Source organism: Pyrgilauda ruficollis, unplaced genomic scaffold, assembly GCF_017590135.1.
Source record: "Pyrgilauda ruficollis isolate IOZ18807 unplaced genomic scaffold, ASM1759013v1 scaffold68, whole genome shotgun sequence".
NCBI lineage: Eukaryota > Metazoa > Chordata > Aves > Passeriformes > Passeridae > Pyrgilauda > Pyrgilauda ruficollis.
This window is the reverse complement of record NW_024528599.1, coordinates 730,920-755,939: the sequence shown is the minus strand read 5'-3', so window position 1 is coordinate 755,939 and position 25,020 is coordinate 730,920. Positions and strand designations below refer to the sequence as shown.

Below are 25,020 nucleotides of genomic sequence, written 5' to 3'. Positions count from 1 at the left end.
GCCCAGAGAAGGGAAGTGAAGCTGATGAGGAGTCTGGAGCCCAGGTTCTGTGAGGAATGCCTGTGGGAGCTGGGGTTGTTTAGCTTGAACAAGAAGAGGTGTGGGGGCACCTTATCACTCTCTACAACTCCTGGAGACAGGCTGTGGCTGGGTGGGGATTGGCCTCTTCTCCCAAGCAACCAGCGACAAGGACATGAGGACACAGTCTTAAGCTGTGCAGGGGAGGTTTAGGTTGAACATCAGGAGGAATTCCTTATGAACAGGTGATTAGACATTAGAATGGGCTGCCAAGAGAAGTGGTGGAGTCACCATCCCTGGATATTTAAGACTGGACTCGGCACTCTGTGCCATGGTCTGGTTGACATGATAGAGTTTGGTCATAGATTGGACTTGAGGACCTCAGAGGTGTTTTCCAACCTAATTGATTCTGTGATTCTCTGGTGTGACTAGTCATCCTCAAGGTTAACAAATCTGTGTGTGATACCTTATGCTGCATAAAAAAATGAACTAACATTGATTTTGTGAAATGAAAATGAACTAACATTTGATAATTTAAATTGACTCTTATAATATTAGTTAGGGGTGAAGTAAAAAATTCTTCTTACTTTTTTCTCTGTTACTCCCTTTTCCTGTATGAAACAAACAAGCTATGAGATAAGATACTTTAAATAAATGCTACCTCCTGATCACATCCTATGCTGTGATGGCTATGCTGTGATAGTCCTGAGCCTGCATTTGAGTTACTGCTTTGCTTAATTTATTGGTTTTTTTTTTCTTGCTTGTTTTTGCTATGTTTTCTTCAAGCCTGTGTGGAACTCTATGAATTCTTTGTTTTATTCTGACACAGTTACAAAATAACATTGCAGCTGATAATGAACTACAGGTTGATTCTCACTTCCTAAAGCATTGTTTAGTTGTAGCATATTTTATTACTTAATACCTCTTTTTGAAAGTCTTGTTGGCAGTTTAATGTCACATAATATGAAATACCAATTCTATCTTGCAAGTACTGCAGTGTGTTTTGTTGCTCCCTGCACATTGCAAGTACCGCACTGAATGTTATTGTTGTATGATGGACTGAGGAGGGAGGGTGAGGATGGTTGGAATCTGCAAATTTAACTGCTTTAATTACCTTAACCCATTGGTCTGAAAGTCTCAAACAAATGGCTGCTGATCACTTCCTCATTCTGTGTGTTCAAATTCAGTTCAAACTGGACATTAAACTTCCATGCCCTTCATGGTGTTGGTTTTGTCTGCATTTTTTTTATCTCATAATTCCAAACTTCATTTATATTGTGCATGATGTTTCATCTTCAGGCGCATCTTGATTATGAAGTTGCATTTCAGTTTTGCTTTTAAGTATGAAATGGTAGGAGGTGGTAAAGGGAGAAAAATCTGAGGCCTTGTTTGCTGCAGGACATTTGTTTTGCTGTCTGCTGCTTCACAGTGTTGTCAAGTGGTAGTAAGCAATTGTGGTCATGCACATAGATTATAGTTCATTTATATCCAAGAGGTACCAGCCTGATTCCATAACTGCGTATTGGTAACGTTAAAAAATAAACCATTTTAGCTCTCATAATCCCATAGTGTACTTGTTATATAGGAAAATAATGAAAAACATAATATTTGGTAGGTGTAGGAAAAATTTATGGTTTGGTTTTTTTGTTTTTTTTTTTTTTTTTTCAAGGTGAAGAATGGCCCTACATACAACTGTACAGAATGTAGCTGTGTCTTCAAAAGCTTGGGTAGTTTAAATACACATATCAGCAAGATGCACATGGGTGGTCCACAGAATTCTGCAAGTGCTTCAACGGATGTATCTCATGTTACAGCGGTAAGCTTTGCTTGGTATATAGTGAAAATGCCTTTGAGAGTTTAATTAGGTCTATATCTTAATTCCAGTAAGTCTTCAGATAGGTTAGAACTTCTAGACCTTGTAGCTGTCTTTTGTCTTTTTCAAGTTTTGTGTGATTTTTTGGTATCAATTAATTCTGGTATTAATTAATTATGTATTGATTAATAATTTAAATTGATTAAATAATATTGGGAAAATGTAAATTGGCCGACTATATGCAAAAAAACATTTACAATTCAATGCTTTGGTTGAAAATGGAGCAGTTTAATTCTGCAACTAAGTAAAGTATAATTCTTGTTCTTACAGATTATATTAGCCTCATCTGATAAAATAAAAATTATGGGGAAGCTTTAGAACTACTGAAAAACTGTATTAGTTTCAACTCATTTTCAGAAATTGTTTGTATAATTCTAGTGTATATAAACACATTGTGGATTCTTCTGTGTATATCTGATAACTTTAAGTGTTAGCTTCTTATTAGGCAGATTGCAAAGGAAAAAACAGCTTTATTGGAAGAAGTGAATTTTTTTTTTCTTTACCAAGATACAAAAAAGAGCTAAAATTCAGAAAATGCTTCTGGTTTCATAAGACTACAGTATTTTTGAGCCAGTGCATATTTAATTTATCGTATCTTCTATTTTTCTTTATTAGAACAATCTCTTCTGCCTTTAGTCCCCTCTGTTTTTCTTAATCTCCAACTCATGCTTTAATGTTCAATGGGTGATGACTAATACCAGATGTTGAAAGAGGAAGGTTAAAATTTGAAGTCTGAACTTCATTTTGCAGCTGTGTCTTCTTGAAATAAGCTGTCTAGTAATGGTGTTTGGAAAAGCTTTTTTTTAACATTTTCTGAAGTTGTTTTATAGGGCAGATGCTATTTCTTTCTCCATGTTAACTCATAAAAAGAAGGACCAATATGTCTTATTTGTTTGCAAGTGCATATATTCTCTATGTCTTTTTTTACACTTCTACATTCTCAACCATAATCTTAAAAGCAGGATGGAAAAGAATTCCGTCATACTACCTCATGTGTTTTTTTTCCCTGGCCAGCTCTGTTTCTGGGTTGGTTTTTTTTTTTGTTTGTTTGTTTGCTTAAATATTTTGGATTTGCTTAGCATATTGATATTGCAGCAGTGTGGTATTATCTCTGCCTGCATGAATACTTTGCTGCTTGCATGCAAGAGTGGAGTAGCAAAAAATGCCATACAGTAGTATAAGCAAAGAGAAGGGAGAAAAAGATTATTTCTAAAAATAGATGCCAAGAAGCTTAGCAAGGAGGAGCAGAGATGAAAAATGACATGTCAATTGCATATTAGAGGGAACTATGCTTTTTATTTGTAATTTTGTATCTGAATCTGCATATATTAAATTATTCCTATTTTTTATTGCTTTAGAAACTTAGTAGATTGTTAGATTAGCACTAGCATTCTTAGATTATAACTTTTCTTCATTCTGCTGAAAGCTTGCAGAACTGCTTTCACAACAAATCTCCAGTATAATAATTCTGTTCTGAAGTTTGCCATCAGTCTCTGTCATCCCTTGGTACATACCTGGGGATAAGCAAGGATTATGTCCTTATTAAGTACCCATTCGAAAAGCTGAAGTTTCCTGAAGTGCTGTGCTACCAAAGAATGTACTCTTGTGTGATACATGAGAATATTTTCTAAATTATAGTGACTGTAAGGCTGTCATTTGCTGCATTAGTATTTATAGCTAAGATGATTTAGTGTACTTCTGTTTCTTTCACATTGTCTCATTTTTCTGTGATACTTTTCTGCCATTTTTGTGTCAGCCATGTTTTTCCTTTTTTTCTGATTAAGATTTAAATTATTTTGATTTCTTTGTAGGACTCTGTCACCCAGCCTTTAACGACATCCCCTACTAATCTTTTGCAGCCTGTTGATAACAAATGGAAGAATGTAAGTGTGAAGTTTTGGTCATATTTTTGTGTCAAAACTACAAATGGGAGAAACTTCACTTAATTTTGTAATTTTTTATTTACCTGGTGATATGCTGTGATACTTTGTGGTAAATTAGATGAGCTAATATGTGAAGGGAAGCTCCTTGGTGAATGCAGAGTGTGTAAACAGATGTTGCCTCATTTGTTTACACACTCATGATTTTGCATGTAGTCTCTTCAACAGCTCTTCAAAATGGAGGTAAATACTTTTCTGTATAAAAAGACCAGAGTAAGGATTCTTAAAAATCCTGCGTTGCTCTACCCCCCTCTGCCTTTACTTTGCAGGGATTACCATGGTTTGCTTGGAGAGGGAAGGAGCTGTGTTCATACAGGTTGAGTTGATTGGAATTTTGGCAGCAGAGGAACTATGGGGCTCAGGAGGAGCCATGGAGCTGGGGAAGGATGATGCAGGGCTGACTTTCTAGCGCTCCAAAGCAAACAGTTGCGGTGTGCTTGAAAGTCTGTATTTGCCAGTCCCCCTGAGAGTTCTGGCAGGTTTTGTTGCAGCTATACAGCATCTTGTTTGTCAGCTGTAGGTTGCAGCATGGTATCTTAGGGACAGACCATCTGACTTACAGTCTCCCCTTCTCAGGTTCATTAGGGAATTGATTATTTTCTCTTGTACTCAAATTCATGAAATCAAGAACTGGGAAATGTGGCAGTATTGCTTTAAAGTCACCATAAACAGCTCATCCATTGTAGGCAGGGCAGAAGAGGTGGAGGGGTGACACTGAATGTGTCTAATAGAAGGGTTAGAATGTTTGGAACTCGCAATTGCCAATGGAATAGTTAAGTGCCTGGATAAGAATCAATGGGCAAACAAATAATGCAGATATCATTGTGGGAGTCTGCTGTAGACCTTCCAGGCAGGACGATGACATTGAGGAACTATTCTTTGAGGAGCGAAGAGACACCTCTGAGTCAACTGCCCTTGTCCTTACGGGGAGCTTCAACTTGCCGGAAGTTACCTGGGAGAATCACACAGCTGATACAACCTGGGCCAGAAGATTGCTAAAAATCTGGATGACAACTTTATGTAATGGGTCCTAAGGGAGCAGACTCAGAAAGATGCCTTCCTTGATCTACTGCTTGTCAGCAGAGAGGATCTGACAAGCAAGATGGAGATTGGCAGCCATCTTGGCCCCAGTAACTATGAAGCGATAGTTTAAAATTGTTGACAGGAGAAAAAGTGCCAACAAAACCTCAGCTCTGGATATGAGGAGAGCAGACTTAGGCTGCTCAGGGAACTAGTAAATAAGGACCCCTGGGAAAATGTTTTTGCAGATGCTGGGGAATATCAGTGCTGGTCACATTCTAAATATCATGTTCTGAGGGCATAGGAGCAGACAATTTGCAAAAAGGACAAGTCAGGCAGGCAAGGCAGATGGCCACCTTGGCTGAACAGAGATCTTTTGGAAATAAGGCAGAAAACAAAGGTGTATGCCTTGTTGTGGCAAGGTGAGGTGACACCGGAGGTGTAAAGAAGAGTAAGAGTACAGAGGAGTAAGTACAACAGTATTTGTTGCTGTAGGGAGAAGATTTGTGTGACCAAGGCTCAGCTGCAGTTGAAGCTGGCCAGAACTGTGGGGGACAATAAAAAGAGGTTTTTCAAATGTATTAATGGCAATAGGCAGTGTAAAAATAACATTGGCCCATTATAGGATGAGGATGGTCACCTCACAAATAGGATAGGGACTTGGTCTGTTCAGCCTGGAGAAGACTTAGACCTCATTTCAGTTAAAATTTCTTAATGAGGGGAAGAAAAGGGACAGACACTGATCCTCTTCTCTGTGGTGACCAGGGACAGGACCTGAGGAAATGGCCTGAAGTTTTGGCAGGGGAGGTTTAGGTTACATATTAGGAAAAGGCTCTTCACCCAGATGGTGGTTGTGCACTGGAACGAGCTCCCCAGAGAAGTGATCACAGCACCAAAACTGTCTGAGTTCAAGAAGCATTTGGACAATGGTCTCAGACATGTAGTGTGACTCTTGTGTCCTGCACAGGGCCAGGAGTTGGACTCAATTATCCTGATGGGTCCCTTCCAAAATGTTCTGTGATAATGTGATGAAGGGTACCACATTTTTCCGAGTGAGAAGTATGAGTTGGGAGCAATGGATCCCATTGCCTTCTCCTTCCAGAATTGCTTGAAACTGCCAGGCAGCTTTGCAGCTACTCTGGCCCCAGCCTGTAGCACTGCCTGGGGTTTTTATGACCCAAGTGCAGAAACCCAGCACTTGGCCTTATTAAACCTCATACAATTGAACTATTGACCAAGTCTGTCTAGATCCATGGTTGTATATGGTCTGTATTTCATTCTGGCAAATTTTAGGTTTTTTTCAGTTGTTTGTTTATAGTGTTCACTATTCATGAACTGTATTCAATGATACAGGAGGAATCAGAGCCATCAGAATCCTTAAAATAAGCTATGATGTGTTTATAAGTGAAGAGATTTAAGGTGTGTTAGCTGCCTTGTCCATCAGATGAAATACTTAGACATGATTTCATCTTCTGCTTTGAGGAAGAGGGAGAAGTCTGTCATCTTAATAGAGGAGAGGAAAAAAAGTTTGAGGGTCATAGCTAGGCAAATTGACACTTGGAAATAAAGTATGAAATTTTAGTGAAGAAAATTTACTCTTGGAGCCATGTATTGAAGTTGGATGGCAACAGAAAAAGTTAATTACAATAAACTACTTGATTTAAAGGACTGCTCTAATTTTTTACAGTTACTGTGACTTGAAGGAGTAATTCACTCAGAGCAAGCACACTGTCTGTGTTACACAGCAGGTCAGACAAACCAAGGGTCATCACAAGGTCCACTGTTTGGTTGAACAGTGGAATTATGAAGCAGTAGTAAAACACTTCATTCTCCATGTTATCTTTAAAATTGGATGTTCAAGTAAGACCTAGAAAGAGACCTCTGAAATGTTTTATAATTAAGAACGTATCTTAGGAGTAATGGTAACAAACTTAATATATGTGCATGTGTGTACATTATTGTTCAAAAAAGATAACCTCCATGAGACTGTATATAAACTGCTATATAATAGGACACACTGGCTAAATGCATGTAATGCTGTGATTTTCATATCAAAGATGACATTGAGAAGTTCCTTCATTAACAATAACATTAATTTTAATTAACAGTGATTAATTAAAAAAAGCACCAATTTTCTCTTGCTAAAACCTGGGAGAATTTTATACACTTTCAGTGCAGGCATCCTGCTCTACATAAAGGCCTCCTTACATTCTTTTTCCAGGAAAGAAATTATGTCTATAAAGAGCTGTTACACTCTTCAGCAAACTACATTTCTTCTGTTTAAGTTTGCTTCGTGTTTATTCCATTCTCATTGCAGTATAGTGTGTTACCCATATTGAAATGTTTATAGCACTTTTGCTAAATTGGAATCTGAAGAGATATGGAGTATTTTTGTGTCTCACTAGTGGGGTAAAAAAAACCCTAATGGTTAAATCAGTAAAGTAACAAGTGATATTCTCACATGCATGCAAGAGAAGCAAGATAAGGATTTGGTTTTTATTATCTCATGAGGAGGCATTAAGAATACTTCATTAAATACACAGGACATAATCCAAGTCAAGCTAATGTTTCTTTATATAATTATTTGTAACCATCCTTTCTTTACTACAGTGACTGTCATCTTAACTCTCTAAAGTGTCAGTACAAAGAAAACCTCAGGGAAGTTTTCAGATTAGAAGGAATTAATACAAACGTGAAGCCTAAGATTATTGTTTGCTAAAAATAATCTGAAAGAACATAGCCTTTTATATCCGTATGTGGTTGCACATGCACCTTGAAGTGGTTCTTTTTAGAGAACATAAGTGAATATTAGAAGCAAATAACCAGTGTGTTCTAGGATACCCAGCTATGGCGCTAGTCATTGTATAAATACATATTTCTGTTTTCTGCAATAAAACAAATTATTGACAGCAGTTGTTTCAGTAATGGTGTACTTATGCAGTCTCTTTGTCATAAGAAAAATTCATAAATGTAGGCAAACAGTGGTCTTTATTTCTGATTTTAAAATAAATTCCAATGCGCTTTATCACTTTTTTTCCTTCATATTTGTTACTGAGGTAGTCTAAGATACACAGTTTCAAATTAAAGATTGGGAAACTAGATTTTTACACTTCAAATTTTTTTAGTATTTTGATGGAGCCTGATGTGCATTTAGATTTTTAGAACATGAAGAGATTTCTCTAAAGCTAAGTGGTTTCAAATGTTCCAAATTGAAGGGGAAAAGTTAATCGTTTGCTCTGGAAGGTTTTGATAAAGAAACACGGATAATTTAGTAAAAAAAAAAAAATCTCTAATGGAAAGTTGTTTTTTACAAAGGACCTGATTGAGATAAATGTGAACTTTAAAAATATAGCCATGTCAGTTAATTTCTTTTGGGAATTACTTTTCATGCGGCCTTTACGTGGGGAGTTTTGTAGTTGATCCCTCCCTGTGTTTTCTGAATTGGTTGAAGGTTTAGTAGTTAAAAGTAAATTAAATTCAAGCTGTAAGCTTACAATTTCAAGCTTGGGAAGAACTGAAAAAAAAGGGATGTACAAAATCAATTCTATAATGAAGTAAGCAAACTTTGAATGAGGCTTTGTGCAATCATTATGTCTTGTATAAGTAACCATCCTCATAATGCACAGTTACCAGACATCCTTACCTTTCAGGTAAGGGAGCTGCACAGGTGAGTTCATAACACATACTTTTGATCTTTGACAAACATACCACTGTGTATTTCAGGCCACACATTTTCGGTCTCCACTTCTTCAACAGACAGAAAACCAGGTGGCTCCAGCTGCTGCTCATCAGGGTCAGCAGACTGTCACTGATGTCATTCAGCAGCTCCTTGAGTTATCAGAACCAGGTCCCGTAGACAACAACCAGCCTCAACAACCTGGTCAACAGCTCAACATTGCAGTGGGGATCAGTAGAGATATTTTGCAGGTAAGAGCTCTATGTGAGAACAACTTTGCATTTCAGTGTTTCCTTTCTCATTCTTTCTTATATCTTAATGAAATTCATTCTCAGTGTTTTCAATTATAGCATTCCTTATGGATTTCTAAACAATCCATTAGTCAAGAAAGAATTGTAAAGATTTATTGAGTGGGTATGGGCCGCACCAATATATCTTTGTATGGCTGTAAGTGTACCCTGTACGTGGATATTTTTACTGATACCTTAAGCCTTCTTTTTTTCCTGTTGCCTAGAAGCAGCTTGTGGCATGTCCTTAGGTCATGCAGTGCTTAAAACATGATATCATTCAAGAGGGGGAAAATGCTTTATCTGGTTAAAAAATGAGAATCTGTACATGGCCTTTACCCTGTTCTAATTAATAAGGGCTATCTGAATATTTCCTATTTGTGCAAGAATTTTTTTTCCAAGGTCAGTGAGTGTTTTTCCTAAAAAACTTCTTATATTTTGGCCTTGATAATGGCAGAAGGAGACGTGGTGTAATAGAAGAGATGTAGGGTGATGAATTACTTGCTGTGCTTGTTCTGCAGCCTGTGCCCCAGAAGGGCACAAACAGGATGGATCAGGGCAGAGAATAATATTCTTTAGTGTTACTGGTAGCCTGCTAACCTGTAAGGTACCTTTTCATCTCTGGACTTTTAAATAACATTTAAATTTGGGTTTGGAAGACCCAAATGTTATATGCAGTTATGGGCAGGTTCACCCTGTTACCTGTGCTGAGTTCTCTAGTGTCTGGAATGTGATGAGGAATTGCAAAGAGTAACAGCATGATACATAACTATTATCCTGATAGCTAGTAAAAAAAAAAAAAAAAAAAAAAAAAGAAAAAAAAAAAGTTGTTTCCTAGAAGGTAGCTATAAGTGCAAAAAATCCAACCTAAAATTTCACAATCAGAAATCAATGCTGTGTAATGTGGGATTCACATTCTCTGAGCCTAAGAGAAGCAGTGGGAGAAGCAGAAAACAGAACGATCAAAACAATTCTTATCTCATTTGCTGCTCCTGTGTTGTGCCAAAGTAGAATGCAATATGGAGATTGTTTACCCAAAGTGATGGTGCTTTGTTTCCTTGGCCTATCAGGGCCAAGTGTGTGTGTGTGTCGGGACTGTCAGCTGAGAGTCACAAGTTTCTGTGCAGTTGAGTGCAGAGTTGAGTGCTCGGCAGATTCAGTTTAGATGTAATGAAATATACTATAGAATAATATAGTATAATAAAGTAATTAACTAGCCTTCTGATAAGATGCAGTCAGATGCATCCTTTCTCTCCCCTCCTTGGGGAGTGACCTTGGGGTCACTTTGACTTACTGTAGTGTAATAATGTGTTTGCAGGTTTGAAGTATAGCTGAAATATTGTGAGAATGAGAAATTTAATTTATTTAATTATATTTTCATTGTATCTTTTAAGTACTTGCTTGAGAAAAGTTTCGGATAACTGTGGAATGTTTCTTCCTTAATCTAGAAGGTTTTTTTGTTCTTTTTTTAGCAAGCATTAGAGAACAGCGGGTTGTCGTCGATTCCTGTCTCTGCACATTCTACTGACTGCAGCCAGGCTAAGGCTGCTGGGGCCCAGGATCAGAACCCAGATGTCCCGAGCCTCTCAAATCATCAGGCTGATTCTAATAGTGCCGAACAAGATAAGGAGCAAGAGAGTACGGATAAACTAGATAAAAAAGAAAAAAAGTTCATTAAGAAAAAATCACCATTTTTGCCTGGTAATACTGCCACTGCTTTCTACTTCTTGTGCTGTAGAGTGTAGTAATTTATGGCTTTATGAAGGGATTTCCCAAAATGTATTGTGGATTAGTTATGAACAGTATTTTTTCTTATCTAAAATCCAGTGTAAGGTATGATTAATAATAGTTACAATTTTCATTATGAAATATATTTTCATTAAAAAGCGATGTCAGGATGGCATGAAATTAAATTATACTTCTAAATCTTTTGGATTAAATCAGTGGAGTTACAGAAAAAGGACAAAGTATGTTAATCTATTATTCTCTCCCATCATCTTTCTCTGACAAGGACTGGGTTTTGCTTGTGTGTCCCAGAGTAGAGTTCTTGCAAGGAGTATTCTTCCCCTTTGGAAGCGAGGCCTTACAGAGACATAAGGGCAGTATTGCAGATCTTGTCTGATTCATGTAGGGAAGGACAAAGGCTGGCCTTATGAATAATTCTTTATGTCACCTGTCTCTGGAATCACAGTACTGATATGACATTGTCGCCATAAATACATGTTGTTATTCTGCCTCTGTACTGTGTTGTGTATATGCAAGCCTGCATTTTGTCTCTGTTGCTTAAGTTGCTTAAATGCAACTTCAGTTTCAAGGTTGCTTGAGCTTTATGGCTGCTAGAAACTGTTTGTTGCAAGTAAGGCCTTCCTACTTCAGCAGCCAGCCTGGGATATACAGTGCTTTAATGCAGCCTTTGATCTGTGACTGTAATATCTGCCTAGGTACAATGATGTTGCTTTTTCTTTTGCAAGGGATGGGGAAATTAATCTAAAGTAAAAACTTGTCTTCTTCAGTATAGCTGTGATAAAAAATAACATTCAATTTTTCCTCTGGTGTATAATTATTTTGTTACTTGTGTTTAACAGCAACAACTCTCTAGCTGTGACTGCAAATAAAAATAAAAGTTCACTGCTGTAGAGTCAAACACAACCACTTTTTGTTTTTGATAAAGTAGCATGACTTCAGTGTGTTGATAGGGAAAAACACTAGGTTTACTGATTTAAATGAGCAAACAATCTGATATTGAACAACATATATGAATAAAAAACTCTGATAGGTTTTAGTAGGGGGTTGTTTCATTTTTTGTTGAGGAAAAAAATGTCCTGTTGCCTTAGGATAGACCTTAGGGTTCTTGGATCATAAAGCAACTTTTGTAAAAAAAGTAGCCTTAAATTGTTAATCTGTTAGAAGGACTTGCACAGTTTTTCTTCCAAGTTTACAAAATGTAATTTAAGTCTGAATTTGCAAGAGAGAGAGTCAAGCAAAGTATCTCCTCCAGTTAGGTAAGTGTTAAGTATGTAAAATAATCTGGTGTGCTTGTGGTTGAGGATTTACAGTCATTGTTGGATAATTTTGTGTTAGATATGTTATTTATAAGTTAACTGGTATGTTGCATTTACAACTGCATTCTACATTTCTAAGTGGCATTGAAATTCAAGTAACACAATTTCTACAGGATTCTCTTGGGGTGTTTTTTTTTTGTCGTTACAGCCCATCACCATTTTCATGAAGTAGAATATATCTGATAAAGAAGTTAAGCTCCTATGAAGTGTGTTGTGATGGCATCTATTTCACAAAGTGTTTTTGTGGTCTGATTGTTTTGTACAATAGTATCAATGTAGTGGGATTTTTCAAGAATTGTTAGAAGGTTTAAAAAGCATTCATTTTGGTATTCCTTGTTTCAGGTTCTATACGTGAAGAAAATGGAATCAGGTGGCATGTTTGTCCATATTGCTCCAAAGAATTTAAAAAACCAAGCGATTTAGTGCGCCACATTCGCATTCACACCCATGAGAAGCCATACAAGTGTCCCCAGTGCTTCCGCGCCTTTGCCGTGAAGAGCACTCTAACAGCACACATAAAAACACACACTGGCATTAAAGCTTTTAAGTGCCAATTTTGTATGAAAAGCTTTTCCACCTCAGGGAGTTTAAAAGTTCACATTCGCCTGCATACAGGTAAGGCCTAGAGATGGTTTTGTATATTCTGTGATGTGGGTGGGACCTTGAATGAGTAAAGACTGTGAAATGTGTAAGCTGTAGACATGTCTGCCATGTCATTGTTAGTGTCAATCAGAGAATGTATCATTTTAGTGTTGTACACATGAGTGATGAGTGAGTGTCATTTTTTGTCATAACTTTCTAGTGTTTCATGGCTTTGAAACTTTGGGCTCTTACAAAAAACATTGACATTTAATTTTCTGATTATGAGTCAGCTGTTGTTCCTTTCTAATATCACTTATGAATTGTGCTTTCTGAAGAGTCATACTCTTGCAATTTGAATTCTGGTTTTACTTATCCCCAGTCATCTTTAATATTTGCTCTTGATCTTCCCTCCTCCTCCTCCCCACACTTTTTTATAATTTTACTGTAAAACTCAGGACTGGCTGCGTCCCATTTTATCTTCTACATTGCAGTTTTGCGTCATGTTTTCACGAGCTTACCTGTTTTCAGCATCTTACAGTGAATATCCTAGAACACCTCTGATCATATAGTGTTTGTTTACATATGATGTCTTCAAAATCTTTGTATGTGATTGAATTATCCTTTGCATAAACAGCAATGAGTTTTCTGCTTTTGGCAGTTATCTGGTTGTTTTCCAAGTTCTTTCTTTGTTTGTTCAGGTAAATAAAGTTTCAACAAGATAAATGTGCTGCTCTTCCCTTTAATTACTGTTTATATAATTGCCTTCTGCAAAAGTATCATTTATTGGCTTAGGTGCATCTGGGATCCAATGGGTTTTATAGTTTTATGTATTTTATCCATGAAATACTAATGTTGGTTCATCCGCAGAAAGTCTTGCACTTCTTTTTTTTGTAAACTTTTAAACCAGTATTTTTTTTCTGTTAAAGTCAGGCTTACTTCATACAAGCATTCAGATTAATTCAGAGTGGCAGAAGCACTAGGTGGCTTGGAAAACAGGTAGTCCAGTGTTTATGGAACTGCTCTGTAGTTTCAGATAATGTTTCATTTATTGCATTGTGAAGAATGGTTCATTCTTCTACATTTTTTCTGCTTGTGATTGAACTTGATAAAAGCTGTCTTCATAATAGCCAGTCATGTTTCCTAGCCTTCAAGATTTCCCCTTGAACAAAACCAGAAAGTTGTTCAGCTTTGCCTGTCTCTTACGTACCAAGTTCTCTAGGAAATATCTCTCAAGGAGATATTTCTACTGGAATTTACATTAAAAAAAGTCTTTCTTTAATACTTCTGTTGGCATGCTTTTTTGACTGCCATCAGAGTTGATGTTTTCAGAGACGGATCTAGATTTTGTTTTACTTAGTTACATCCCTGTTCCCTCTCTTTTATCCTGTTATATAACATACTTCTCTGTGTTTGCTGATTCCTTTTTCTCACAGTTTTTTAAAAGTTTGTTTTGGAAAGACTTCAACCTGCCACGTGCAATTCTTAGGACAGCTTCTGAAACTTGAAATTTGTTGTCACTTTTGCATCATCCCATTTCTTGATAACAAACTTGCTTCAAGTGACGTGTTTCAGTCAAATAGCCATTCAGCAGATTAGTTGTTAATTTGATTGAGTTTTATGGATCTGTTTTGAAAACCTGTGTTACAATAAACACCATGAGAGAAAGCAAAAAAAAAAAAACAGTACAGAAAAGAGAATCAGTATTCTAAAGCTACATATCTAGGTTGATGGAAATAAAATTTTAAGGGGTTTTTTTTTTTCACTTTTGCAGGTGTTAGGCCTTTTGCTTGTCCTCACTGTGACAAGAAGTTCAGAACATCAGGCCATCGGAAAACTCATATCACTTCACATTTTAAACATACGGAGCTAAGAAAACTGAGACACCAACGTAAACCCACAAAAGTTCGAGTAGGAAAGTCAAGTGGTCCAGTACCAGACATCCCTTTGCAAGAGCCCATACTCATAACTGATTTAGGTAAAGAGCGAGTAAATCCATACTCTCTTGAAATCTGGGTTTCAGTGGAATATAGAGGTTGCATTTTAATCAAGGAAAAACATTCAGAGTTCACTTGTAAAGATGCACGTTGAAATAAGTCATCAAAAACAAACTTCAGCAAAGTACTGTATTTTATAGCTTGCTTGCACTAGAATTAATAAGAACAGTATTTTTTATTTACAGTTAAATTGTATAATCCTTTCCAGTAAGAAGCCATGTGCATTTTTATGTTGGGAGTTAAATTTGAATATTATTAGACCGTTGGTATAGAGGAGATGACAATTCATGACCAAGAGTCTTCTCAAGGTGATCGTGTCTCAATCAACGTTTGTAATAAAGATTACAGATATGAATGAGTCAGTCTGTTACATGATTTTAAAGTATGTGTTTTAATTGTGACCTCAACTTAATTAGTAGTAATCGTGGTCATATTTCAGAAAAAGGGCAGCTTAATTCTGGAACCTGCTTTGGCGAATTCATCCAGTTATTTTAATTCTGTTGTATAAATATTGTTACAAGATCATGTTAAACCACTTTGTGGGAGAAGTTGTACAAAAAAATATGTTGTTGTCCAGTAGAGGTCAATGTAGTGGGTGAGGTGTTTACTCTGTTGTTGGATTGAACAGTCTGCTAACCCCTGACTTTGTCTATTGTGCAGTCATTTTTATGGTGGAACCTTACATTGGTAATACCTTTATCTTATATCAATAAAATTTTTATCACTCTTTAAACATCCTCTTGCTTTCACTGCATCCTGGAGTTACTGAAAGTAAGAATAGGGGTTATTTTGGTATCACATAGAAGAAACTTAAATTTTTGGGGTGCAAACAAAACTTAGCTGACAGCTTCAGGCAGATCACACAGTATTTCTTTCTTGAGTGAAACCCAGAAGCAAGTATAATCCCATTTCTCGATTTTGAAGAGAAGCTCCACTTCAATTAAATTAATATCTGTGCCGTGAAAGTCTGATTTTTGGAAAAAGATTAATATTAATTAAAAAATACTATAGAAGTTGTTTCCTATGGATGCTGACAGCACATGAACTCTGCTGATATTAGAATGTTCAATGTAAAAATATGTTCTGCTGTTTATCTAGAAGATGTGACATGTTTTTTCAACTCTCTCTCAATATTTCCGCACTTTTACTCCTTTCCTCCCCAAAAAATATAATAGCTCTTTTAGAGGTGTCAAGAACCTAATAATGTTACTTTGTAATAATGTTAATCTTTGATTGGCACTTTTGTTGATATATACTTTGCTTTCTGTAATAGTCTTAATTTTTCTAAAAGCCTATGAAAAAAAAGTCTGCGAATTGTTCTCTGTCTGTTTCAATGCTTTTCCCAAAGGACATATTAAATATTTGTCAATTTCTATACCTGATAATACTTGATATACACTGATTAAATATCATTTGCTAAGGTCGAGGTTGGAAGGAGAAGATATTATTGGATCAGCAATGAATTCATAACTGTCAAGTTTAGAAAAAGTTAATGCTTATTTTGGACAAGACTGCTACTGTAGTAACAGGTGGACCTGTGGGTAAAACAAGAACTTACCATTAAAATACCACGTACAGTATAATATCTGTAATGTTGTATGCATGATTTTAAGCAAATGCTGAAAACATGCACATTTTCTTTATATTTTTGGATACTACAAGTTTAGTCATGCTTTCTTTTCAAATACTAGCTCTTCAGACTATTGCATCTTTGGAATAACTTTACCAATCAATTTTTCCTATTTGTGTATGTGTTTATGTATGCAGGTCTTATCCAGCCAATCCCAAGGAATAGCCAGGTCTTCCAAAATTATTTTAACAGTAATTTTGTGAATAATGCAGAGAGACCATACAAATGCTACTATTGCCATCGAGCCTATAAAAAATCCTGTCATCTTAAACAACACATCAGGTAAAATAAATACAATCAAGAAAGGAAATGTATGCCATAACAGATTTGTGGAAAGACGTAAAATTTATATAGTATTCACAGAAAAGACATTTTTTTACCATCTCTTAAACACTGAACCAGTGAGAATTGATTTTTTTTTTTCTTGTAGAGTTGGTGGACTCTTTAGATTAACTCATGGCTATGTGCAGTTCTAGCAGTATAAGTGGTTGTGTTCAATGTGCGGTTTAGTTTGCTGGCACTTGGATTCTTTCTTCCAAAACTGTGTATAGAAAATAACAAGCATTGTTTGTGAATTCTTATAGTAATTTTGTAATTGCGTACTCCAGATTACCTGCTTTGTATGTAACTCCTATATTTTGAGACAGAAATTTGCCTTTTGTTCTGTATAGAAAAACTAACAGAATTGGAGCTTACATTGTAATCGAGTAAATGTTGCTGGGGATCATTTTGTTCCTTGAAGCTCAGTTCAAGTTCTGTGTAGTCAGTGCTTGTTAGAACCACAGTCATGGAGTCATAAAAAAAATTTAGGTTGTAGAAGAACCAGTAGAGGTAACTAATCCAGTTTTGTTTTAAAATTAAGAGTAGCTTCAAAGTTAGATCACGTTGCAGTTTTACAAGCAATGAGATTTAACATTTAGTCAAGGTATGAAACAGTGCTCTCTGACTTAAAAACTATAAACAACTGGAAGAAGAAATGTGAAAAAACCCCACTAAAGATGGTTACTGGAATTTAAGGGAAGAGTCCATACAACAGGTGTCAATCTGCTTGTTTCTGCAGTGTAAGCTCTGTGCTGCTTAAAAATCAAGTTCTGTATTTTTAAGTTCTCACATTGCCTTGAAATGGTTCTTGGGTTTTATATGCTGTCTTAACAGGAGGAAGGGAAGCTTTACAATATCCCATTTTTTCTTTTGTAATATCATACCTAGATTTCTCATTGTCTTCTGTAGATACATTCCAGATGGATTGATTTAAATGGAAATAATTTTGAATTATACTGAAAATGCAAAAATAGGATGTGGGTACCAATCACCTGTAGTTGTGTTTCTTTGATCTTTCAACAGAGTACTGAGTGAAGTCTGGCTTTGTTTAAGAGTTGTGGAGAAATTAGAAACTTTTTTCTTTTTACATATTTGCTCTTCGTAAATGTCTGAAAAAGAGGGATATCTGTAGTAGGTGTATTTTCAGTAGAGCAGTGACTGTGAATAGTGTGTCAAATAATCCCCCAGACACACCAAGGAAGGTCAGGATACCCTACTGTTAATTTTTATCATGTGTATTGGTAGCAAAAGAGTAATCTTAATGTCTGTCGTATACTTTGTTATGGTGTCTGATGTGGTGGTTATAGCCTTCCAAGGTTACTGTAATCATAAGCTGTCCCTGACTTTTCCTGACTTTATTAAATCTTGCTTCTTTTATCTTCCATTTCCTAGCATTCCCGTTGCCTTCTTTCTACCTCTCTTCTGAGATGCTACAGTTGTACCCCTTAAAATTCTTGTTGCATTTCATTTCATTTCCTAACTTTTCCTTCTGTCTGTCTTCCTTCCGTCCCAAGAGTTTTGTTGTTAAATGTAGTGGTAGTATATATAAGGAGAACCATGTCTTTTTCTCCAAACTTTTGTGGACAGTTTGTTAGCTGAATTGAGGAAAATACATGTGAGTGATAATATACTAGTCTGAAGAACTACTGCACCATCTGGAATGGAAAAGTTAAACCCAAATATTGTGGTGGAAACAAAGTATGATCAGAAAAGGAGATTGGACTGTACAACATAACTAAAACTACTCAGATAGTATTGTTTTTAGCCCTGCCAGGTTGTTTATGACTTAATAAAATTTAATTTCTGGCTTTTCCTAATTGGGACCTCTTCCGTCCATACAGCTTTCACCTTTGTTTGGTTTATCTCGCTCATTTTAAAACTGAGTCCTTTAACAACTTCGTAAATCGTATGTTTGAATCTATGTTAACTTCTGCTTTCTCTTAAAAAGGTCTCATACAGGTGAAAAGCCATTTAAGTGCTCTCAGTGTGGAAGAGGTTTTGTGTCAGCTGGAGTTCTGAAAGCACACATTAGAACACACACTGGATTGAAAGCTTTCAAGTGCGTTGTCTGCAACGGGGCCTTCACTACTGGTGGTAGCCTCAGGCGGCACATGGGGATCCATAATGACCTTCGACCATATATGTGTCCCTACTGTCAAAAAACATTCAAAACATCACTCAACTGTAAAAAACACATGAAGACTCACAGGTATGCTTGCAATTTTTGTGTAAGTCTTCCACTGTAGTTCAGCAGCATTCCTTAAAGATACTTGGAAAGGCAGCTTTGCTCTGTAGCAGCTGTATATGTTTGAATAAGAATTTTTACTTATAGTTAGCAAACCTTAGGTACCTTTGCAGGTATGGTAAATTGTGGTGTACAGTACAAATAAAAAATTGTTCATATAAAGAGGATAAATGTCCAACTGAAACCATAAAGACTTTCTAACCTTACTTTGTAGATATGAACTTGCACAGCAACTTCAGCAGAATCAGCAGTCTTCTTCAGTAGATGATTCTACAGTACATCAGCAGAGCATTCATGTTTCTACACAAATGCAGGTGGAGATTCAAAGTGATGAGCTACAGCAGTCAGAAACTGTTGCAACAGATCAGCAAGCTATTTTAGAGTTAGACCAGCAGCCAGTAGTAGGCACAGAAGAAACAGCACTAGAACAAGAATTGGCTGATCAGCCTTTAGAGCAAGATGAGGGTGAGTATTTGAAATATGATGAGGTTTATAATGAGGTAGGTTTTCAGTTTCTCAAATAATTGTTGCTTGACAGGAACTACAAAAATACATGGAGTAAAGGCTACTTACTATATACTTAAAGTATATAGTACATTTTCATTCATTTGTGTTTACGTTTACTATTGCACCTTTAGTTGTCACAAGCAAAACTACTAAACAAATATACAAAAAATGATCCATCCACAAACCCTTATCATGTTAGTTCTCTTATTATTAAAAAGCACTGCTTTATAGTCTACTTAGAAAGTAATACCTGTGGTTTGAGGTGAATGTTCCATGTTCTTATTTTATTTGTAATAGTGGAACAAAATATTTTGGTTTTGCTTTGCTCTTTTTCATGGTGCAATGAAGTACAGCAGGGGAATATAAATAAAATGTACTATAAACAAAGATTTAAATACCTGTTCTGCTAATAATTGCTTAGTTTATTTTTAATGCAAAAATTTGGATGACTGTAAAATATGGGGGGTTTGAAACAATTGAAATATACATTTAATTTCTTGATATTTTTCCCTTTTCTTTCCCGCTTTCCCCTCCTTCCTTTCCCCATTTCAGATAGATTTGTGACATCCCAGCATGCTTTACAGGAAAACATCACTCAGTTTGAGCAACAGACTATAACACAGCAGCCATTTGATCAACAGAGCTTATCACAAGGTTAGTAATAAATAAAGGAGGTAAAAAGTAGTTTTTATAAATCTGGCTTTACAGCATAGCTATGATAAGACATATTTAAAGTGGGCATCTGCATTCAAAGTTACTGCAATGCAGAGAACTTGGGGAACAAATTACCATTCTGAAGCTATACTTGGTAGAATATTATGAATACCTAATTTTTTTTTTTTTTGCTTTTATGAGCTGATGTCTAGTCATTACAGTATGGGTTTTACAGTCAAGCATATAATATTCTTTTCTTGATTGTGTTTGTACTTGCTGTGGCAGTAGGCAGTTGGCACAGGTTTCTCCCTTTGTGTATATGCTCATAACCTGAGATGATCAGAAACATAGTTTTAAGATTTGAGTGAGTAGCTACTGGGACTCATTTTGGAAAAAGCGCAAAATACGTCACTTAAAATCATACTTTCCACAGCAGTTTCTTTTTATATTATATAGAGCAAAGGGACTAGCAGACTAAGAGATTGTAAGCACTTGGAAACTATTTTTCCCCCTAAAATACAGAGGAATATGTGTAAGTGTGTGTAGCCTGCAAATAGTGAAGAAATTACTGGTTTTTTTTGCTTTTCACAGCTGGATTTCTTGAATTGTTACATAATATGAAGCTACTAATTTTGTTTTGGGGTTTTCTTGGTGGTTGTTTTGAGTTTTCTGGCAGGGGGGCTGTTGCTGAGGTTGAGAATGTTGAAGGGGTTTTCATTTGTTTTGATTTGGAAACATTGCTGGCTTATCCCTTGATCTCCTTGTTTTTGACTCCAGGAAATAACTTTCTGTAGCTGATAACCAGTAATTTGTATTCTACGTGCACAAACTTCTCTGTTCTTAGTTTCATTCCCTTTTAATGGTATAGTATCATTTGTAAAAACTTAATTGACTGTGGTGAGTTGTATCACACTGTGAAGAAATAGTATAATTTGCCAATTTTAATTCTCTAGGTTGTTCTGCTTTGCGTGTAAAGAAAATAAAATTAAAGTCTTCACCTTTATAAAACAAGACTGATCCAGATCCTCTTAAAATACTATGATTATTTTCATTGGTTGACTTTTACAGTTTTTCAAATGAATGAGAAGACACTACGGGGAAAAAAGCAGCCTTTTGTTCTACATTATTCTGAAGAGTGGTGGTGTTTATTGTTTGGTATTTTTTAATGGCTCCTTAGAATTTATAAACCCAATAAGTAACACTTGTTTTGTGATCTTATTTAAACTTCAGTTTCTGTGTATGTGTATCTTCTGTGTTACATAAATATCAAATGATTTCTTGGGGAGGGGAAAGACTCCTAGAATCCACAAAAAAAATTCTTTCATCAGAAATCTAGATTGATCACCAATATGTTGTAAAATTGGTTCAGAGAAACAGAACATGTGTGGTGTGGGCATTTTAAAGTCTCATTTGTATAAGACGTCTCCTATTCTACTTGGAATCTCATCCACAGATTCCCAACTCTTTGAAGTTTCCTTGAAGATCCTGGAGCCCTTCAAAATTTTTGAATTTCAGGTAGGTAAGCATTTGCGCGGATGCATGCGTTAAATTGGTCGACCCTCTCCCTATGTCTGCATCTGTGCTTCATGCTCCTAATTCCTTTTTCCTATCAGCTAGGCAGAACATTCAAGCTTAAAACACTGTCTTTTTATTCTTTATATTTATAGGCTGTATTCTTGATTAGATATTTTGCTTCAGTGTTTATTAATAAAAATTATGTAGGAGTTGTAAAAAAATCTTTGATAGGTTGTTTGATTTTTCTTTTTTTGAGGGAAAACCCCCAACTTTGCATTTTAGACAAATGAGGGTAATCTCTAGGTCTGCATAGACCTGGCAGAACTTTGTTTCTTCTTCTTTCAGGTTTGTTTGTAATACTTCTGTTGAATTTCTTGTTTATTCAGATAGATTATTTTCTTCATATGTTCAGACTTGTGAAGAAGTGCAGATCCTATGAGGTGCTACAGTATCAAATGATTCATTTGAGCTAGATTTGGAGGCTGATGAAAAGGACTTAAGTTCTTTGTAGTATGTTCTTCTTCATTTGAAGACTTTAAAGTGAAGTCAGAACAAAAAATGTGTCTTTTATCTGAAACTGTTCTTTGGGTTACTGAATATCACCTGTCACCAAATGTGTTTTCATATAAATTATATCACCATTACTTCCTTTAAAGTGTCCCTGTAAGCATGGTTGGATGATAGTTCAAATAGTGGTGATAGGCAAATGATTTTGAAAAACCAGAAGTCCAAATGCTGTTGGTTCTACAGTCCATACAAACATACCCTGGCCACCAGAATGCTATTTGCTTTCCTAAGAAGCTGATCTGCAATCTCAGGATTTAGAATTCTGATCTTTCAGTAACTGTTTACACATATTTGCAGTCAGTACTGTCCGGCTGGTTGCCTTTGCCTAAGAAACAAACCTGCAGAGCAAGTAATTGATAGTCACTGATCCCTGATGAGATGCATATGTTCATGTCAATGTTTATAGTGTTAGAATTTTAAAAATCTGTCAGGAAAGATGTGAAATTTCTTCTGAATTAAATATTATATTTACTACAAACTATCATACTGTTGTTTTCTCATTCTCACATGCAAGTCACATCTTTCTATGAGTAAAATGATTTCCAGAATATTCTGTTTCTTGCTGTGTTTGTTAATATAGAAGATTAAAGGTTGAATGATGTACTGAAGCCAAAAAAACCCCAAGTTATACAAATGATTACTTGTACTGAAAAACACCAAATCCAATTCCAAGTTTAGAGAACTTTGTAGTAAGAGGCTCCACTTGTTATACAGAGCTTGAGATACTCTCTGTTCTTTTAAGATTGATCAAAAGCTTCTGGAAAACAACATACAGTGATGAAAACAAGAGCAGAAAATAAAGGTTGTGAAATTTCTTTCTCAGACTGAGTGTCTGGGTTCTGGTGTTTGGTGGTATGGGGTTTTTTTAGTGCTGCTCTGTAGAAATAGTATGGCAGTAGCAAATGCCTTTAGAGTGCTCAAAACTGTCAGATCTTTATTACATTTTGAAAGGAAATTGACCCTTATGCTAGGAATTGAGCAAATTGGGGATGCATCATGTAAATTCTTGTTACAGCTTTGGTTTGTATTTATTCCCTAAGTACTTTCAGAAGTAGCATTTCTTTCTTCAGTTTGTCCTCAAATACCTCTACATTCAGTGCTCTTCCTGGGCATTTTATTGTATGATCCTGGGAAATTTTTCAGAATCTCAATAATTCATTCAAACATTGTGAAATGAAATAGGTCATAGTACAGTAACTTCTTTTTTCCTTCTTAGCTGGTAAAATATACCTGCTGATTAAAAAAGAAGTTTCAGGGTTTAACATAGTATATTTAGTAGGTGTTTTTTTTTTTATGTAGGGCATGTAAGTGACATCACTTTGCTTCAGTTTCTTGAGTCTTGCTTTTTTGTATTCTCATCCCATGTAGTGGGAACATCGTTTTTCTGTAAAGATACTTCTAAATTAATTTGAGAAGTAGAAATTAGCAGCCGTCTTATCAATGCAGAAGTTTTCATTGCTTTCTTCAGACTTTTTTGTCATTTCACAAAGGCCAATTGCAGTACAAGGTCCAGATTTTAGGATCTTTTTTTCTTGTACTCTTGTGGTACTTCTAGGAGAGAAAATAATATGCAAGTTTCAGCATTAAGTTTGGTGACTAGTTATGACCTGATTAATAATGCTTTCAAGATTTGTTTACGTTTGTGAGTTTTCATTCTATGGTGGAAGCAGTAGCATACAAAGAGTTTTTTTTCCTCTACTGATTACAATATTCTTCTGCTGTGGAAAATGTCTCTTGGGAACATTTCTGCTTAAACTCAACAGATCCATGTTTTTTGTTTTACTGTTGCTCAAAAACATTCTTTAAGCATTGCTTTTTGGCCTTTGATGCTGTGATCATCTGATGTGGATTTGTTTCTACCCTGTGTTCATAATCTTCACCCTTTTTGTCCACTAAAGGCAAACTGCACAGAAGTACTGAAATTGTTGCCCATATGTTAATTACTGATACCTATGGTTTAATTTTTTCCACGTGACATTGTGGGTTATTTTTTAATACTGGAAGTATTAAGATTTAAAAGGACTGATATAAGGACATCTCTAATAGCATCAAAAACCACTGCAATCTGAGCTGTATTTCCCTGGCTCTCAATCATTGGTGCTATCATTTCATTCATTCATTTAGAAAAGATTATTAACATCTGCTATTTCAGGAGAACAAAACCAAATAAAAATTTCAGGGTTTTATACCGGAAATGTGAATAAAAATGTGTTTATTTTTCACTTTGCAGTTTGCCTTTGAGAGGCTCTACTTTACTATTATCTAAAGAGTGGGGCTATGTGGAGGAGATCCAAAGTAGGAGAAAATGGGGTTACTTTATCAGAAACTGGAGTTCTCCTATTGGGTCATCTCCTCCACTCACCCGCCATCCTCCCCACTGAGCTTTGCATCCTTGTGATCGGCTTCCAGTGTAGTTAAGGGAGCGTGGTTCCAACGTGGATAAAGGGAGATGGGTCCACCTGTTTGACACATGCATGCTTACATACAAGAAATTCAAAATTTCAATGGCTCTAAGGTAATTGTGACACCCTGAAGGAACTTCAAACAGTGTTTTTCTGTGGAGGAGATTTTCCAATAGAATTCCAGCTAATGGTAAGTAACCCTGTTATGCCTATTATGTAGATGCCAGAAACTTGTGTGTGTTTTGATGCTCAACAGTGAAGAGTTACAGCTATTACTGTGTGATAATGCTACTTATTCTCTTTTGAAGGTAGTCACCAGAAAAGTGTGGTGTTATTCAAAGTCCAAATCAGTGTATTTTACAGGTTTATGACTGTTTAATTTCTGGCAGGTTTTACTGTGAATGACAGCTACAATCAACAGACTCAATTTCCAGCTGTACAACAGCTGCAGGATTCAAGCACGCTTGAATCTCAGGCTCTTTCAACGAGTTATCATCCACCAGCCCTTCTTCAGGTTCCAAATACAGACACTATTAACGTAGTAAGTACTACTTGAAGGCAGGATTAATTGTTCTGTGTTCAGCTGGACTTCCTTGCACCGCTTCATTGGTGATTAGGTAAAACGAGAAGTCAGAAAAGTTTCAGGATTTCTTCTCTAGATTGCTTATGTTTAACAACTGGAAGATAGAAAGGTGAGGAGAGGATAAGTGCTTTGCCTATAGTTTCT

General features: G+C 36.1%; 1 protein-coding gene across 6 annotated transcripts in view; it reads left to right on the top strand.

Moving 5' to 3' along the window:
- ZNF236 (zinc finger protein 236) overlaps positions 1-25,020 on the top strand; it is a 74,709-nt gene that overhangs the window by 23,706 nt on the left and 25,983 nt on the right. For 5 of the 6 annotated variants that reach the window (XM_041484828.1, XM_041484824.1, XM_041484826.1 and 2 more), the window contains 11 exons: positions 1,688-1,834; positions 3,703-3,774; positions 8,575-8,778; positions 10,287-10,515; positions 12,219-12,491; positions 14,230-14,433; positions 16,220-16,364; positions 18,352-18,612; positions 18,863-19,113; positions 19,708-19,809; positions 24,683-24,834. In XM_041484828.1, the coding sequence (XP_041340762.1) occupies positions 1,688-1,834; positions 3,703-3,774; positions 8,575-8,778; positions 10,287-10,515; positions 12,219-12,491; positions 14,230-14,433; positions 16,220-16,364; positions 18,352-18,612; positions 18,863-19,113; positions 19,708-19,809; positions 24,683-24,834 (2,040 nt within the window). The remainder of the gene's footprint in view (positions 1-1,687; positions 1,835-3,702; positions 3,775-8,574; positions 8,779-10,286; positions 10,516-12,218; positions 12,492-14,229; positions 14,434-16,219; positions 16,365-18,351; positions 18,613-18,862; positions 19,114-19,707; positions 19,810-24,682; positions 24,835-25,020) is intronic. The other variant, XM_041484825.1, reaches the window with a different exon arrangement.